The 18,581-nt window shown below is 38.0% G+C and overlaps 1 protein-coding gene across 1 annotated transcript in view; it reads right to left on the bottom strand.

The window, feature by feature from the left end:
- Positions 1–18,581, bottom strand: part of LOC146616275 (bromodomain adjacent to zinc finger domain protein 2B-like) — a 52,736-nt gene that overhangs the window by 21,214 nt on the left and 12,941 nt on the right. Inside the window, exons 2-8 of the mRNA XM_085374394.1 lie at positions 6,284–6,443; positions 2,913–3,095; positions 2,618–2,749; positions 2,161–2,336; positions 1,810–2,004; positions 782–1,447; positions 19–80 (exon numbers count right to left, since the gene is read on the bottom strand). Of these exons, the coding sequence (XP_085230520.1) occupies positions 19–80; positions 782–1,447; positions 1,810–2,004; positions 2,161–2,336; positions 2,618–2,749; positions 2,913–3,095; positions 6,284–6,440 (1,571 nt within the window). The 5' untranslated portion in view covers positions 6,441–6,443. The remainder of the gene's footprint in view (positions 1–18; positions 81–781; positions 1,448–1,809; positions 2,005–2,160; positions 2,337–2,617; positions 2,750–2,912; positions 3,096–6,283; positions 6,444–18,581) is intronic.

The following is an 18,581-nucleotide window of genomic DNA, read 5'->3' as shown; positions in this document are numbered from 1 at the left end:
TTTTCTTTTTGTTTTTACCAGCTTTGGCTCTTTGGTCGCTGAGAGAAAACTTGCTTCACAGAATCCGTGGAATTGAGGGGCTTTATAAATAAAAAAATAAAAAGGAACACACAAAAAGGAGGAAATAATTACACCAACTGTCACTCATATTACACTGCTGTGGGCTGTAAATTAAGGAATTTAAGGTGTAATAAGTGACAGTAACAATGAAGAGATGGCTCGAGCCTGTCAGAAACAATGAAGAAACCCGGGCGGCTATGGGAAAAATATTTTCAAATTGTTTGGCTTACAGCCATCATGAGACATTAGCTGTCATCTTCTATTTGTTGCCATTGTCAAAATCTGGCAATCAAAAGCATGCATTTAATGTACAGCCATCATCCGAATTAAAACCCCTCTTGTTACAGATTGCTACATTTCCCTCCTTCTTAGGATAGCGACAATAACAGAGTCCTGCAAAAGAGGCCAATTTCTCTCTCTTGATAATAAACAGCCCAAAGCATAACAGAGCTAATTGCTTGTCAGTTTTCCCACAAGAGCTAAACACACTGTCACTTCTAGTGATGTAGTGGTCAGATGCTCACCAAGTATGATAAAAGCCCAGATAAAGGCGCGCGAGCATTTATTCTCTGTTGTGAAAGAACAAAATCATTTCATGACAGAAACCATGGTGGCTGATAAACAAATAAAAACAGGATTATGTGTGCGTGGATGCGGAGGAGGAAACGCTTTAGGCTTCATTGCTGTCATTTATTTCATGTGCTTCGATACTGTAACTCACCTGTTTCGATTTAGAAGTATGTAAGAGTAACAGGCTTTGATCTGGGAAGTTTCCACTGCTGTCCTTCGTGTTATTGATGGGATGTCTGTGTTTGTTAGAGGGCATCAAAAATTTGGGCATATGGGACTCTCCTTTTGAGGCCAGCAGTGTTTGTGGTTTGGGTAAAGACGACGAGAAAGGAGTTTTGGGTGAACAAAGAGGTTTCAGTGGGGAACACTGAGAGAGGGACTTTTTAGTGGAGCAGAGGGCAAGAGGTTTAGGAGAAGAGGAGACAGAAGCATGCTTTGGCGAGGATGAAGGATGGAAGCGCTTTGCTGATGTTAAAGTGGCCAAATGTTTTGATGAGTTGGAGAAGGAGATGGGGCTGGGAGAAGATCTAAAAGGCAGAGGACAAGCCGCTCTCTGGGATTGTGGTAAGGGACTGTTGCTAACTGCCAGTCCTGTGGCCTGTATGACACTGGTGTGCTGCTGGCATTCCTCTTCTGAAGTCCTGGGCCTCTGGAGAAACAGTGCTGCAGACTGAAGCAGGCCAGCAGGACTGGAATAAGACTGGGGGTGATAAAAGGAAGTCAAACGAACACTGTTACAATGTCCGTCTTGAGTTGAGCTGCCATCAACTGTGCAAGGTCTCTTCTTTTTACTCTCGGGAGTGTTGTGTGTCAGCCGCTGAGTAGGAGGATGAGGCAAACAGAGAAGACAGAATGTCATTTCAGCTCCTACTGAGAGAGCCTCATGGTGGCAGCTCTGTCAGCTAGCACAAAGCCTAGTTTGACACCCACCAAAGAGGCAGCTATTGACAAACCAACTACCATCTAATCAACAGAAAGCATTTTTTATTTTTCAAATACAAATTAACCTTTATTTGTTCTTACCCTAGAAACAAACTAAAGCAAGCTTTTTCACATTAATCAACTACTAGACTAAAAGGAAAATATTTTGAGAACGTTTTCAGCAAAAACTGATCTTAACGGATTTTCAGAGCTTAGCTAAACACACTGTTTACAGAGCAGTTCAAGAGACGCACTTACTTTGACTTTCTGCTTAGCTGGACTCTGTTTTTCATAACCCGACTCTTCACTGTCGCTGCTCTGGTCATCATCATCTTCCTCTTCCATATCGTCAGGGTCGCTGCTGCTCTCCTCAACCTCGCTGGAGCTTTCTGACTGAGACTCTGATTGGCTGCCACTCATGCTCGATGTCTCTAGTGGTCTTTTGTTGGGTTTCTTAATGGTAATAATACAAAGTCAACATTTTTTTCATTAGGTTATAGAGGAGGGACTAAACTATAAACTTTCAATAGATGAAAACACTAAAGTGAGTTTGCATGGAGTGGAATACACCGCTATCAAAGGCTCTTAAGTGTTTGACCAAATATTAACCTTTTGGTTTGCTTTCTCAACGGCTTTCTGATGTAGCTGGCCCGGCTCATGACTGTTGGCTTGAGGTGTCTCCTTCTTTCCCTTTGCTAGTAATGAACTAGTGTTCATAGCAGGAGCGTTCCCAGCAGGAGAGGAAGCACTCCTGCCATTCACTGTTCCATTAACACCTAAAGAAACTGGCATTGCACATTTATTTTAGTGGACACTTATGAGAACAAGTAATATGACTCATATTACTATCAACATGTTAAGAGGACAATTAAAATGAACAAGAAAAGTATATGAGGTTAACGACCACACAGTAATTGCACTTAACAAGGCAAGTTTTATATTAAAAGCAGTATGTAATTTGTGCATACGCTTTCCTTGTTAATCACTTTTAATTTACACGTCCTTTTTATTGCCTAATAGGGCACAAAAGTAAGACTAGGGAATAATTTCTCACGAGATCTTTTACCTGAAGGCCGTGACTGGAAATCAACAGGATCGTGGCTCTTGAAGGTTGATAAAACAAAGGGATGCAGACCTAAAAGAGGGGGGAAGAAGGCTGCAGCTGCTCTGGTTTGTGTCTCAGATGTCCGCCACCAATCTGAGTGCAAGAGAAAGACATTGTACAGTTAGGCATTAATAATCTGTTAGTGAACTAGTGGAGAATTGGATTTAACAGCCCTATTTCACAGTATTCACTAGATTCACATCCATTATCAAAATGAGAAAAATATGAAATATATAAGTATCTTAAGCATCATTACCTGGAAAAGTACCAAGCTGTGATGGAGCAGCCAAGGCAGACAAACCGAGACATCCTAGGCCTCCAAACTCAGAGCAGCTTGAACTTGATGCGTTGAGCGCGACAGGAGAGTTGGCTAAATTCAAACCATTGGGGCTGACAGACATATTTACACATTCATCCTCCATTATTCGCAGCGAATGACCTGGAGAGCAAAGTAAACAGTTATAAGAATCACTGAATCTACTGATCACCATCCAGCTTCCTATCAAATCTTTACACGCCTACATGTTGATACAATATATTCCCAATACAGTGCCTATATTGTTAAAGAAAGAATGTATTACCACACATCACAATGGGCTTCATGATGACATGTAAAAGAAAAATATCCAATAGACACAGATCATACAGATCATACAATTCATACTTTTGAATTTTAGCCACTGACTTACTAAAACGAGTGACTAGAGAGTTAAAATAAAAGGATGACTAATCATCATCTCTGCTTGCGTTGCAACAGATCTAAGCTGGATAAAGCAGGATCAAATTAAACACAGGATCTGCTGGTCCAGAGTCTGTATCTGGTCACAAGCGATTTAAAGAAATCACAAAGCCTTAGAAAATGAACTAGGGCTTTGCGCACCTTTGGGACTGACACATGCATGAATAACAAACTCCCTTTTTCTTAAATCAGAATTAGCCTCTCAGTATTTAGTTAAGTGTAGACTGAAAATAAATAAATAAATAAGAGGACAAAGAACAGAACCTCGTAGTACAGTGAATACTGACAGTGGCCTAATAAGTGTTATCAGAGACAGGAACAAATTTCCATTAATCAAGAGAGAGAAATTTTATTTCTGGATAGTTGAATAACATTTTAAAAAAAATTTATTCTTTGGTCTTAACCTTTGGACTTCATATGTCAACAAAGTAACAAAGTGATAAAATATTTCACCAGATTAAAAATGTAAAAAATGACCAAAAAGAGGGCAATTTTCTTAGATATCAGTATTGAATCAGACACTTGCTCTTCCACTGTTAAATATAATAGGTGGTGCTGAATAAAACAGTTCAGAGATAAGCTCACAAACTTAGGAATGCTCGACTATAATTCTGTTCAAAGGAGTGTTGTCATCGGTGGGCTTGTGATACGTACCTCCCAAAGGGGATGAGAAATCTTTGAAGGAACTCAATTTAGTTAATACTCTTAACAATGATGTGACTACAGAGGTGCGAGTGCGCTTTCAGCATTTACTGCTCAGTGCAAAATAAATTATCTGGGAAATTTCTATGCACGTTGAGTGTAAGGATGCAAAAATGAATTATTTATGAGAGTGTCTGTTCTTTATTGTGATAGCATGGTGATAGCATGACACACACACACGCACAAAAACACACCAAAGCCACAACTGGTTTTGCGGGCATCTTATCATGAAGGAAAAAATAATTACAAACCAGGATATGTAAATTTGCACATTATTTTGCGGTCACGGGGCATCTGACAGCTTACGCATCACTGTTGCTTAATGCATAATAGCTTTGGCCACAATTAGTATTCAGAGAAACCAAGAGATGTTGGTGGCTGTACGCACAGTGTGAGGCCGACAGACGTGTCAAATCACACAAAATAAACGGGAACTAAAAGTTGTCAAAAGAAATCCACAAGGACACACACAGCTTTTTAACTGTTGACATTCATTAATTCAATGGCCTTTTCATTTCTATCAAAACTATAACATGTTAAAGACTGGAGGAAAGGTGCCTTAAATCCTCGACTGCATTGTGAAATTTGAATTCAGTTCTTCTGGAGAATTTAGCTGGATGGCTCCTTTAAATAAATTTGCATTTATAATTTGTGGACCGTCTGAAAAGTCAGTCAGAATGATGGATACGTTAAAAATTTATATTCATAGCTAGTGAACTGAAGACTGCGGGTTCTGCATGCAGCACTGCACTATTGAACTTCAACCTCTCTATTATATATTTTTACTCTGTCTGAAATATGAGTAGAATAACTGAATAAATAATTAATTAAGATCTGAGAGTGATCTAATTAAGATCTACGCTCCAGTCTGTAAGCCTTTAACCTTTCATTCAAGGGGGTTAACAAAAGTACTGCATTGACAATTTCAGAAATTTTTATACATAGTTGAAATAAAAATAAATATAGATTCAGAAGGAATTACACAAACTAACAATTTTAAACATAACAATTGTTTTCAGTACTTGGATGAAACTCCTTTGCAGTCAATTACTGCCTGATGCCATCTTTTTCCTGCCTTGAAATCTTCTGCCTTTGGCTACCACGATTGTGGATCTCTTAGCCTTCAGTTTTGTCTTCAGTAACTGAAAAGGATCTTCTATTAGATTAATATCGGGTGATTGACTTGGCCATTGAAGAATATTCCATTTATTTGCCTTAAGAAACATTTGCATTGCTTTCGTAGTTTACATTGGGTCCATTTGCCCTGTGAAATGTTGTTCATTCAATTTTGCAGGATCTGAGCAGAGAGTATAGCTCTGTACATTTCATAATTTATCCTGGTACTTCTATCAGCAGTCACATCATTAACAAAGATTAGTAATTCTGTTCCACTGGTAGCCAAACATGCCCATGCCATTACATTGCTTCCATCATGTTAGACCATGTTTTAAGTCTATGCTGTTATGCTTCGGATCAGGAGCAGTTTCTCTCCTTCTCCCTACTTTTTATACTTCCATCTGGTTTCACCCAGCCAAAGTTTTCTTTTCTTGCTGTTAACCAGGACTGGTAAGGTGTTTTACATATTTTAAGATGTTTATAATTTTGTCTTTCTGTATAAAGAGCGGTTTGTTTCCATGGTTTTTCTTAACCATGGAAATAATTCTGTGATCATGTACTTTAGTTATCTTCTATGGCCTTTTGGTGTTGCTAAGCCAGCAAATGCTTTCTTTCTTTTCTGATCTGGTCACTTGTAAAATTGCTCTCTCTTTGATTTATCTGGTTTATTTTGATCTTCCTGCTTAATGATGGCATCCTTGACGTGCAGTCACATCTTTTTGGATATGATAAAGAGAGTTTCAGTGAACGTCTACCAAATGCAAAATCGACTCCACATGTAGAACTGTAAGGGAACAGGCCTCATCTGGCCATGAAACTGTTCTGTAAGGCAATTGTTTAATTTAAGCCTCTATAAATGGGACTATGTATAAAACTGTCAGTATTTATTTATTTATTAGTTGGGGGGTTTTTTTGTTTTTGTTTTTCTGTTTTTTTACACACAGCTAATGCAATACTTTTCCTAAACCACTTGGATGAATGTTGAAAGTCTTACTAACTGTAACCTTGTTATATTACTTTGAGCACATCTAACTAAGTCTAATGTAAAGTTTTCTACTGTCTATACATACCAGAAATGGTGATGGGAGAGCTGACTATAGGACTACGGGTCGCTCTGGACTTGGTGTGGAGTTTCTGGGGTGGAGCAGGGGATGAGCTGGCTTTAGATGAGGCCATATGAAGGAAGAACGGTTCAGGTGATGAAGCCAGGGGTCTACCAGACTCCATTATCTGTCAAACACAATTTAGTCAACATAAGATACAAAGGAGAAAAACCTGCTTATGGCCAACATACCACTGAGACTCTTATAAGACTTTATAGGCAGAATTACCACATCACTTTAAATAAATTAGAACAACACTGGACTAAAATTATTACTATATATGTTTTGTCCCATGCAATACATTAAAATGGAATATAATTCCTTACATCAGTAAAGAATTTGCATTTGCATTCTGATACCTTAACAGTGACGTATCATTAAGTCAAATCTTGGCACATAATCCATTTGCAAGCAGACACAGGCCTCGACTATACTTGTGACAAGTCATTCATATCGAAAAGGTCTTCAAAGCTCTTTAATGTGAAACTAGTGCAATATAAACTGTGATCATGAGAGAAAATTTTTTAGCCTCTTAGGAAACCCATTTTCAGTTTTCCTTCTATAACCTTTACATCAAGTCCATACAGATGAATAAAAGAGTGGTAAAGTAATCTCTACAGTTTTCTCTCATGACCCATAGACTTTTGTTACCCCCCCTCCCTGCCTATCATCCAAATCACACCACAGAGATTCACAAAGAGCATGGATTTTCCATTAAAATCTTTTTAATACATACTTGCATATTGTGTTTTACAGCCAGCCTTTGTTACGGTATTTTACATTACACCAACGATTTCTCCCTGGTGGTTCTCAGGCGCATCTGATTAATTTGAGGAGACAAAGCGACCCTCTGAATATCAAGTATCATCCGTCACCAGGAACAGCACTGATGAGACATAAATGACAAGAAAGCTTCAGCCATGCTTCATTGGAAAGGACGACGCTCGCTACAATGGCTGGCTGCGAGTTTGTGTAGAACAAAGGCGCTTCCATATTTATAAAGCATTATTAGGGGGGAAAAAAACATTTACTTTGACCTCGCTACATTATACTTTTCCCTTCATTCTATGACGTTTAGTACGCTAATGAAAACAATTCTCTCCATCAATTACCTATGAATCACTTGTTTAAGTAAAATATAAAATTCAACATCATAGTTGATTCTGAGCAGTTTTACTATACTATACTCAACAGTAGACTTTAATTACTTTGTTTCTTCATGTTACTGCAACATGCTGCAGATACTGTTTGTTACTAGGAATTTTTGTAGTGCAGAATTAACCTGTGTTTTCCCTCAATACAGCAGCGAGTACAATATTCTGTTTTGTTTTTTTTAATGACATACCTTTAAAATCCATTCAGTGAATTTGGTTTAAGTGTGAGTGCCAGAGATGACACGCAGTACCAAAAATGGATAGATAAATAAAAACACCAAGTTCCATGGATGCAGATAATTTCAATTGGTTCACTAACTAAATGCAAATAGCAGAGAAAACATAAAAGCAAACATAAAACATATATGCATATATAAACTACATTAATATATATTAAAGCATTTACTTCATGTACTCCTTATTTACATGTTACTTTTGCACAACAGATGGCTGCTGCTAACAATTATAAATCAGTAACAGTCAACAGCATGGATCAGCAGTAATCTAACTGCAGAGACAGTGTCGTTTTCAGCTAATGGAAGGCACACTCTAGAGACAAAAAAGGTAACCAACAACCTGAACACCATTTAACCAGGGACAGAGCTGAACAAAACAAAGGTGCTCTACATTTTCTTTACCCATCTATGAAGAATGTGGAATGAGTATGTAAAAGAAAACAAAACATTTCTGGTCCCCTTCTAATTAGCATCAGCTCACAATGTTAAATCCATCTTGTAAGACATTAACGTGCCATCCTTTGCTTCAGAACAATACATTTCTTGTGAATGTTTGTTTTTGGGTTGTTGTTTTTTTTTAACATGGGGATATAGGGAAATGTAAAAGCCAAGAGTGATTGAAACCTTCACAGTGGCTGAAATTAGTAGAGAATAAATTAAAGCCAGTTATGTGAAGCTTTTCTTAGCCTACCCCAAGTATATGTACACACACAAAATGTGGAGATGCTGTGCAGACCTTTATGTGAGAATGTCAGCAGTCACTGTAGGTACATAACAAGTGCAGTGGTACACCCACAGATCAGTTGGAAGTCCATACTCCTATTAGTTTCAGTCAGTTCCTCATTCCACCCATGTCGTCTAAATACAAGTTATGGTTCCCTGCCTCGACTCCCACTCCACCCGAAGAATGATAAAGTGCCATGTGTGACCAATACCACCAGCTAAGACGGAATCTTCAGCCTAACCTACATCAGGTGCACATGGCACCATCTCCAGTATATTACTCATACAGTAAGGCAGATAAGTATGTTTGAGGCAAAAGATTGCCTGCTTGGTCTGATAATCATACAGTACAAAATATATCAATCATCATTTCTCCTCGAAAAGTAATAGAAATAAATCAACTGTGACTGATTATTTAATTTAACTGACACTACAGTGACAAAACTATATTTTGCATAAATGACAGTACTGAGCAATTTTTTGCTTGTGATAGGTGTGAAGCAATGAAAATAGTACATGTGCGACACCACTCATTTGGCTGCAGTCTAGACATCGGAATAAGGTGATTATTATAATTAACTAAATTACTATGATGCCCAATCTAAAATATTCTATATATAAACCTGCTAAAACATCACTGGTATATGTTATATGTTAAGCGTGGCATCATGACAGAGGAACTGTGCAGTCGGTACATAAAAAACAAAACACTGCACTGCTACATTATCAATAGTCTGCAAGAGCAGGGTTACTATTCACCTCAGGTTTGCAATGACCCCTTTTTTTATTGGCATAGTGGGAGACAAAAGAATCCGTGCTCTCCAGATGTTGTGTTCATCAGTAAGGGTCAAGTTGGCATAAAGAACAAACAGCTCATACAAAACTTGTGGGTGTGGATAAATAAGACAATTATGGAGAAACTTGTTGACAAAACTGACCAGTGGAGACAGACCCAGAACAGACTGCTCTACTGGTCTGTGACACTGCAGCACTTGTCATTACGATGACACACCTCAAACCACCATCACCACCACCAGAAAGTCTGTGTGGTCAGCAAAAAGATCCACCCGCATCCTACTAACAGCATAATAATCCACTTTTTGCTCTTGAGAAATGCATGAGGGGGAAAAAAAAGAAAAGAAAAGAAAAGGCACAGGGATTTTATTATAATTTTGCTTGGAACAGGCAAAACAAGAAGCCCTTGTTTTACCTGTGCCAAAAAAGGGGGGAAAAGGCCATTTCTTCTAGTCTTGACTGTTTTTAACAAGTATAGAATGCTACACGGGAAACAGTCATAGTTAAGATGGCAAATTGACTCTGACGAATGGCATGAGGCCTTAGCATGACAAACGATTCAAATGATACATTTGTCCTTCACACTGTGCATGTGGATCATTATCGTGAGGAGTGATCTAGCGCTGGGACGTGAAGCCGAAACAGGAGTCCCACATGTTCTACACAGTCTGACATCCATCAAAAACACATTCCCTGAGCTCCTGCCTTCTGCTGCCCCATCAACAGCAAGCACTGGCAATAAACTGTGTAGCTGTGCCTGCAGTTTTTAATTAGACGCATACAGAGAAAGAGGAAGAGAGGGGGTAAAGAGAGAGAAAAGAACAAATAATTTCATGCACCTCAGATGCTATTAATCTGTTGTTGGCTAGGACAGGGAGAATGCCATCCAATTACTTATTTTTCTCCATTGTGAATTGATTGTTAAAGCAGTATATTTTACAACATTAACTTACAATTAATGAGGGCAACTGTAAAAATTAAAGATACAGTATGCCTGTTCATTGCCTAATTATCCTTAACATTCCAACCATATGCATGTCTTTATTTTGTAAGGTAAGCCAACTCTTATTACAAACAGTCACATGTACACCGTTGTTTTGTTATTGAAAACCACATCCTCTATACTTAATCGTTGTAATAATTCCTTCAGCAAATAATGGTGCAAAATGATTATTAGATTATGATAAACTGAGATGATATTGTGAGCATATAACAAAAAGATGTAAAAATTGTTGATACTTTGCAGTTTTTTTGCACACTTTGCAGAACACGCATTTAAAATAGCATTTGAAATAAGGCTTTCCTATGCAGTTTCACTTGGCTTTAGACTGACACACAAGTCTTACAGGAATTCAGCAACTCAGTCAGTCAGTTAATTTTCTGAAAAGGTGCATAAGCCATATAAAGAGTGGGAAAAAATACTGAGAATATAAATCAGGTTCAATTATCCAACAGGAAACAACTGTAAAAATCTAACATGAGCACACTGCTGCTACAAGGCTTGGTAAAATAATTGCTTCAGAGTAACGGATGTCTTTTTTATTCCACTGAACAAAAGACTCCCCTGCTATTATGATTATTGCTTATTTACTCAGTAATCAACTGTAAAGGGATCACGTAGTGGATTATTAGAAAGAACTTGCAAAATCTGTCTGTATATGTAAAAAGGTTTTGAGAGTCTTTATGGTTTGACACTGCATTTGCAACAACCTGTATTTTCTAAATAAGAAACAGCATTTAATAAATGTGAAAATATGAGGCCTAAGAGAGTTTTTAAAGCCTTTGCTCCTTGCTGTCAATGTCCAAGAAGAAATAAAAGGCAGTCAAGATCAAGGTAAACAAAGCTATCACAGTATTTTCACTCCCAGCTCCCGTCTGTCTCACTCTCCAAAGAGCACAACATAAATCACATGGCAACCGTAATGGGAGGTGGGACTGTAGTGTGCCAAATGAAGCAATAAAAAAACATCCTGAGTGTGCCTTTCAAGGCATTAGTGACACTGTGTCCGTATGTCCACTGTTTTATTGAAGCAGATGATTCTGGTTATATTCAAACCAACATCTGTGCACATGCTGAATGCCCTATATGAAGGTCACAAAAAGGGATCCGTGATTTTAACCTTAGAATGTGACACTGCGATAATGAAATTTCAGGCTGTAAAATGAAAACATTAATTTTAATAGCTGATCTTCTAAATCACCATTCTAATGGACATGTGAACACATCTCTGCATTAGAGTGATGCAGAGAAACCAAAGAGCCCTCAATGTCGCAATGTCAGGGAGAGCATGATTAAGAGGTTTATAACAGAGCACTGATCTTCCAGCTTTCACACATTCAAAAGACACTGCAGTGGGCACATGAAAGACGGAAAGACAAGAAAGCTTTTAAAAATCAGGCTTCTTATTTTTAAAGGACGTTGACTAAAGGTTAATGCTTACTTTATTTTAGTTAGTTATAGTCTTCCTCTTTTCAGTCCATCTAAAACCAAGTTTGGTGGTGAGCCACAATTTTTCGAGCACTTATCTTGCTTAAACACCTCTGAGGTAATTAAAGTCCAGGGGTTTTAAATTTGATTCATATCTCCATAGCCAGCAATGTCTGGTGCGATGTTTATGGTGATGTGAACACTGTACTGGTGTGTTGTGGTGAAGAGAGAATGTGAAAGTGAAATTGTCGAGCTACGTTCCCACCCTCACCTGTGGTGGTCATGAACTCTGGCTAATGGCTGCAAGAATCAGATAGTGAGCACAAGCAGCGGAAATGAGCTTCCTCTGAAGGGTGTCTGGGCTCAGCCTTGTAGCCAGGTTGAGGAGCTTAGTTATTCAGGAGGAGCTCAAAGTAGAGTTGCTACTCTTTTACATTGAAGGGAAGCTACTTGAGCTGGTTCAGTGATCTGACTAGACTGGACATCTCCTGTGTGAGGTGTTCAAGGTACGTCCAAACAAGATGACCCAGAGCAAACCCAAGACACACTGGAGAGATTGCAGTTGACTTGGGAAGGAGGAAGACAAGGAGATTGAGGTCCGGACACCTCTACTTAGACTACTGGCCCTGAAATAAGCAGCAGATAATGGATAGACAGACAGAAGGACAGATGCAGCAAAAACAACTAGTTCCTCAAACCAGAACACAAAAGCAGCCTGAAATTGGGCAGCAATGTCAAACTGTTTGACTCATGACGCTCATGTCTGGTTGTGATGCAAACACAAAAGGGTTGACTCAGCAGTGACGATATTAAATAAGAAAATTTGAAAGCGATACAGAATTCCAGATCACCTCGCTGTGTTTTATTACACTTTAATGCTGAGCTGTGGCTCTGGTCCCATTTCTGTGTTTTCTTTCCCATTAATAAAAACATTTCTTCCACAAAGTCATGCAGAAAAGAGTACAGATTAAAAATTCTAAAAATTCCCACGCCTGTGGTGGGAGCGTTTCAAAACCAAATACACAAATGATTACAGGGTAGTGCAGGATTAATAGATTCTGCTCAGAGACTTTGCTCACACAACATAGATCTCAGGGACTGGTGAGGTCATCTTTTCTAAGACAGTTTGGCACAATTTATGATGTCATTTATTGCAGAACATGCTTAACAACACTTGTCTTTTTGCTCTGTATAATGCAAAGCAAAAACACAAGGGACAATTAAAACCCACTAACAGCTATGTTATGAATTAGATTAGTTTTAAAATAATAAACCAAAAACGTGTGCAGTTAAATCACATAATATGAACTCACATGGCTAAAGACCCTAAGGTAGCTAAACTGGTCGTGCTTAGAGTAATGAATGAGCATCTAACTTGAATTTCATCATTGAAATGTGTTTATATTTTGCATTTGGATAGACTAAGTATATTTTGCTGTAGCTAAGTCCAGGAGCATAATAAGCACAGGAGTTCTGACTTATTGCTAGGTATGAAGGAAAAGAGTAAAGACGTATAGTTTTATTTAGTTCACTCAAAATGGGACTAGCACCGTTTCCCCCTAATGTAGAATAAAATGAAGCCAAAGAAATCATAATTGCCTACTTCTGTGAAAGATGGGACATGGAATTAACAAATTAAATGAATGCTGACATTTGAGTTAAGCCTCATTATATATTAGATTGATTATTTAAGCAAAATATTATTGTAATCCAAATTCCAAGGTTCAGTCCCGTGACAAGTATTTTCCTACTTCCAGATTTCTTATTTTATTGCATATTTGTCATGTTGGGATGATGTCCTCTTTCAGTAATGCTGTCTTAGTTTTACACCAGATGTAAAGGGATACAACTTTTGTCTTGTTAGTCCACTTTTTCCCAAAAGTCTTGAAAATCATCTAGATGTTTTTTTTGGCAAATGTAAGATGAGCCTTTGTGTTCTTTTTGGTGAACAGTGTTTTTTGCAGGAACGCTCACCTTAACTGACATAAATGAGGTCTCTAGTTCTTTACATTTTTTTTCTGGCTTCTTTTGCGACCTCCTGGATGAATCGTCAACACACTATTAGAGTAATTTTGGTAGGCTGGCCACTCTTGGAACAATGGTTAACCTTCCCAAATCCTCCACTTTTGGATAAACCCTTTTCAGACTAGTCAATGACTTTCTTTCTCAGCTGTATTTGAGTGTCTTTAGATCACTGCATGATACGTTGGCTTTTGAGATCTTTTGGTCTACTTCACTTTGTCAGGGGTTTTATTAATTTTATTATTCATTATTTAATAGTTCTGGCAGTAATCAGGCCTGGGTGTGGCTAGGGAAACTGAGTACAGCTTTCCAAATGAAAAAACAAAACAAAACAAAAAAAGAGAGAGAGGGGGAATATTAGCACTGAAAAATGGTATAATTCTTGTCTAATATTAAAATTTGCTTGATTATCTGAAGCATGTGAGTTGTGACAAATATGGAAAAAATAAATCAGCAGATATATGTGCAAATATTCTTTCACGACACTGTACATTCTAATATTAATATATATATATATATATATATATATATATATATATATATATATACACATACATATACACGCCAACATGCACTTTATTCCCTAATGCTCTACCAATTCTGCATGTCACTGTCTGGGGCTCCACAAGAGCAACAGACTGAACACAGACAATCCCTGTTGACATTCCACTGCTGTGAGCCATTAAAGCAAAGGTTATCAGAGAAATGGTGAAGGAAAATATCAAACAGTTTTTCCATTCAGAGTTCTTTGTTCTTGGCACCAGGATGTGCCTGGCTTTTAACATCATAATTTTAGGAAAACTAACAGGAAGAGGTTACAAAATTAAAAAGGGCATTTTATTCTTTTAAATATGGTACTTGTAGTGAAATGAAGCAAGATAATGGCTGTAAGATGAGGAACAAGAAAAACATTTGGCTTCTTTTATTAGCACTCAAAACACCTGAAATTCATTGGAGAGTTAATACTAAGCTCACGGTACATGCAGCTGTGCCTTCAATAGATCCACGAGAGTCACTTGGGATACTCAGACTATTTTTATTTTGATGAATGTGCAGCAAAAAATAACTAATTTCCTGTCTGCCTCAGAGCCATCTTCACAGAAAGAGCTTCTCCTCTGGAGCTGACTGCACATTTCCATCACCTGCTTGCACTGCCATATAACACCAGCATTGACTTTGGTACTCAACACTACCGGTAATAGGTTAACGTTTAATAACTCTGAATTATTACCATACCAGCAATCGTGCCAACAACCAGTGGCTAATTTCTATAACTAACAAATATGACAAGTATATAATTGGAATGTGGGCTTAAACATGCTCTTGGTTTAGAAGCACTGCTGCTGTCATTGAGTTAAGCCTCGCTGTAACAACAGCTTGTCAGTCCTTCTACTGTTTGAGCTGAAAAAGGTTAAAAAAAAAAAAAAAAAAGGCCTTTAAACTACTATACATGTGCAAAGTTTCACAACATCGTTACTTCATTAACAGCTGAATCCAGTGAGCCTACGGCAGCGCTAAACAAATGACATGCTAATTCACGTTACGAACAGAATAAGCACAGTTAGCTACTTCTTTACTATGGGAAGGAGCAGAGGTATATGCTTGCCACCACACAGCTAAAACTATCAAAAACCTCTACTAGGTGCACGTGCCGTAACAACAACAAGATGACTGACATTTCCCATTTGGATTTCTGGCTCTTTAGGGTAAGCTCTGATTTGCCCCATAGATTGTTGATTCAGGATTCTTTGCTTTGAGTCAACAGTGACACCGTATGCAAAATTAGAAAGACACCTTGCGATAGTGTGCAAATCAAGTTCCCGCTCACCATGTTTGTCCAGACTTACAGATTTACTTTAATATAAGCTTTGAAGAAATGCAATAGATGGGCACCAAATATTTGTATCCAACCAAATGAGAGTGTTGTGGTTCTGAAAAATGTCAAAAAAGTGTTTTTGCAGAACATTACAATATAACTGTAATTATGACCTTTGATCTTTTGGCCAGGAAGTCTCATGACATCATCACTTTATACACCAATTATAACAAAATTTTGGCCGATAATTAAGAGATAAAGTTTTCAGATATGGCAGAAAAGCTCTTTGTGCAGCCTCGGTGACCCTGACCTTTGACCACCAAAATCTAATCAGTTCTTTCTCGAATGCAAGTGATGGTTTTGTGTCAAATGTGAAGAAATTCCCCTTAGGCACTCCTGAGATATCGTGTTTCTGGGAATTGGATGTGGAGGATCAGACAACGTGAAAACATAATGCCTCTGGCCACAGCTGTCACTGGTGTGGAATCATAATGAAACTAATTGACGCCTACAAAGCAGGACAAAGATATAAAAAGATACCAGTGCCTTCCACTGTCACATAAGAAGAACTGTGGAAGTGAAGAGAAGACAAGATCCGAAAATCTTTAGATAAAAGTGCACTCCTGCAGGTAAGCAGGCAAAGCAAAAACAACAATATGACTACACACAAGTGCTGCAGGAGGGTTGATGTTTGGTGCTCTTTTCCCCTGAAACAGCATTAATGCGCATACAATCTCTACATGACAAAAAAATTATTATGGTTTAAGTAACACTAAAACTAAATAATTTGAATTTGCTCTTATCACACACAAAAATCCACTAAATTTAGGACTCCATGAAAACACCAAAAGCCTTTTTGCACCACAGCTCAAAAAATCCACACAGATGTTTTATTTGTTTTTGATATTTGATTTTAATTTTATATTTTCAGTATACGAAATCAAAAGCTGTTGAAGAAAGATCAATTTGATGTATGAATATCAAATAATAAATAATTACCATGACAGCAATGGACCCTTTGCTTCCTCCCCCCCTCCCGAAGCATGCCACTTATCCAAACATTTCCTCCTGGACATTCAGGCTACATGAATATAATATTCATTTTACTGCAGGAGGACAGTCAATGCATAACAATGAGATCTGCTAATGAAATCAACCATCAAGCTGAAATCCATACATATTAAACTAGTGTCTCAATGTCATTTGCTTTTTGCATCGTTTGCTCATTTTCCTAATTTTTCCCCAGGTCCACCCGATATTTTATGGCGATTTGTTTACAGTCAAGAACAATACGCATGTAGCGCAGTTTTATTCTGTGCATGTGTGTTATCCAAGTAATGAGAGGAGCCATTACCACATTAATATAATTTGCATAAACATTCTAATCATTACAAACCCTTGCACCTTAGCAAATTGTTTATTTTGTGTCACGTAATGTTAATGAAAACCAGCTGCCAAATAGATGCCATTCATACCCCTGAGTAATCACTGCCCATTAACTGTCAAAATATTTTCAGTAATTCTATAACAACAATGGTCTTCTATCCCCTCCCGCACATTTATATAAATGCTATAGAGCTGTACACAAATAATTAGGTATTCATTTGCTGAATAGTTATTAGGTTTTCAATTTTGGGTATTTACTGTAAATATCCTTTAAAATGTCAAAGTTGTATATTGTAAATCAGCTTGGACCTAGCCTGACATCCCTCATATTCAGCGCAGTGATCATTTAGGCTTCATTTAGCCTTATTTTTGCCAGCTTATCAACTTTGATTCAAGAGCTTCACACAGCACCAAGTTAAAAACACTAACAAACAAACAAAATAATTTCTTGACAACCAAATCTTTCCATCTGCTCAGACAGGCATACCTCTAACTGTACTGTTCGGTGAGCTGCAGCATCAAGACTGAGTCTGAGCAATGTGTAAGAGAGGAACAACAAATTAAGCCTTTTCTTTTTTTTCTCCCAATCATTTTACATGAAAATAAAGCTGAAATCACAACCCTTTCATAAGCCTTAACTTATGTGTTCTGTGATTTTTTTTTTCAGCCATTGTCTCAATTTGGCTGCCAAAGCTTTGGTTGCCAAGACAAACAGGTTGCATACAGGACAGCTCTAAAATACAGTTCATTTTAAATGTTTCAAGGATGCAAGTGCTTGCTTGTTCACTGCCACCAATTTCCCTCATTATGCACATACACCCTGCTTAATGATTACACATTTAATCCCCCTTTAAATATGACATTTAAATCCTTTCCCACTAGCTTAGAGGAGAGATAACTGATCAAGTGCTAGGGGATCTCCGTGAGCGACAGAAGGTCACCGCCGCCAGCAGAGCTGATAGGGAAAATGGCGTTGATGCTCCCTAACTGCCATTTTTCTTCCCTGACAAAGACTCCATCTGCCACCAAGCCATTTGCAGCCTCGGAGTTTGAATTTCAATGATTTCCTACCATTCTACAACTCAGCATTCACCTTGATGTCCCCTCCAAACCTTCCTGAGCGCTGACACCACAGATCCTCTGTCCAGGCCCTGGAGGATGCCGACAAGACTCATTCTGCTAAGTGGTATTTGTGCTATTCAGGAATGGTAAGCATTTCATTACCACTACTTATAAACAGAAATAAGCGAAGAACGGACAGAGCATACCGTTTTTTTGCTATCACATCACATTACGTAACGACAGCAAACTTCTGCTTGGTTTCCTCTAAAAGTTACAAATTATAACTTTCTACATAGAGGGAAATTACACACTTAATTGCTGCACATGAAACTTAAAAAAAAGGCTTGGATAAACCTGACTTAGAGCTTCCATTTACAACATATGCCACGTGCCAGCACTCAGGATCAATAATGTAAATGGAAAACATGACACACTTGGATAAACAACATTACCAGAACTAACCCAGAAAAAGCCTGACCTCACCTCCTCACAACCCACAAATGAATCACACGGATCATACCTGATGTGATGTAGTATAAACAGAAGAAATAATGATACAAAACACATTTCACTATTTTCAAAACATCTTAATTTATACCAGCCATTCTGTCTGGCAACAATACAAGAAATTTACTGCTGGGCC

The sequence above is a fragment of the Diplotaxodon limnothrissa genome, linkage group LG16 (genome assembly GCF_057381915.1).
Source record: "Diplotaxodon limnothrissa isolate DT_005_m linkage group LG16, D_limnothrissa_male_GT1.1, whole genome shotgun sequence".
NCBI lineage: Eukaryota > Metazoa > Chordata > Actinopteri > Cichliformes > Cichlidae > Diplotaxodon > Diplotaxodon limnothrissa.
This window is presented reverse-complemented; position numbering and strand designations above follow the sequence as displayed.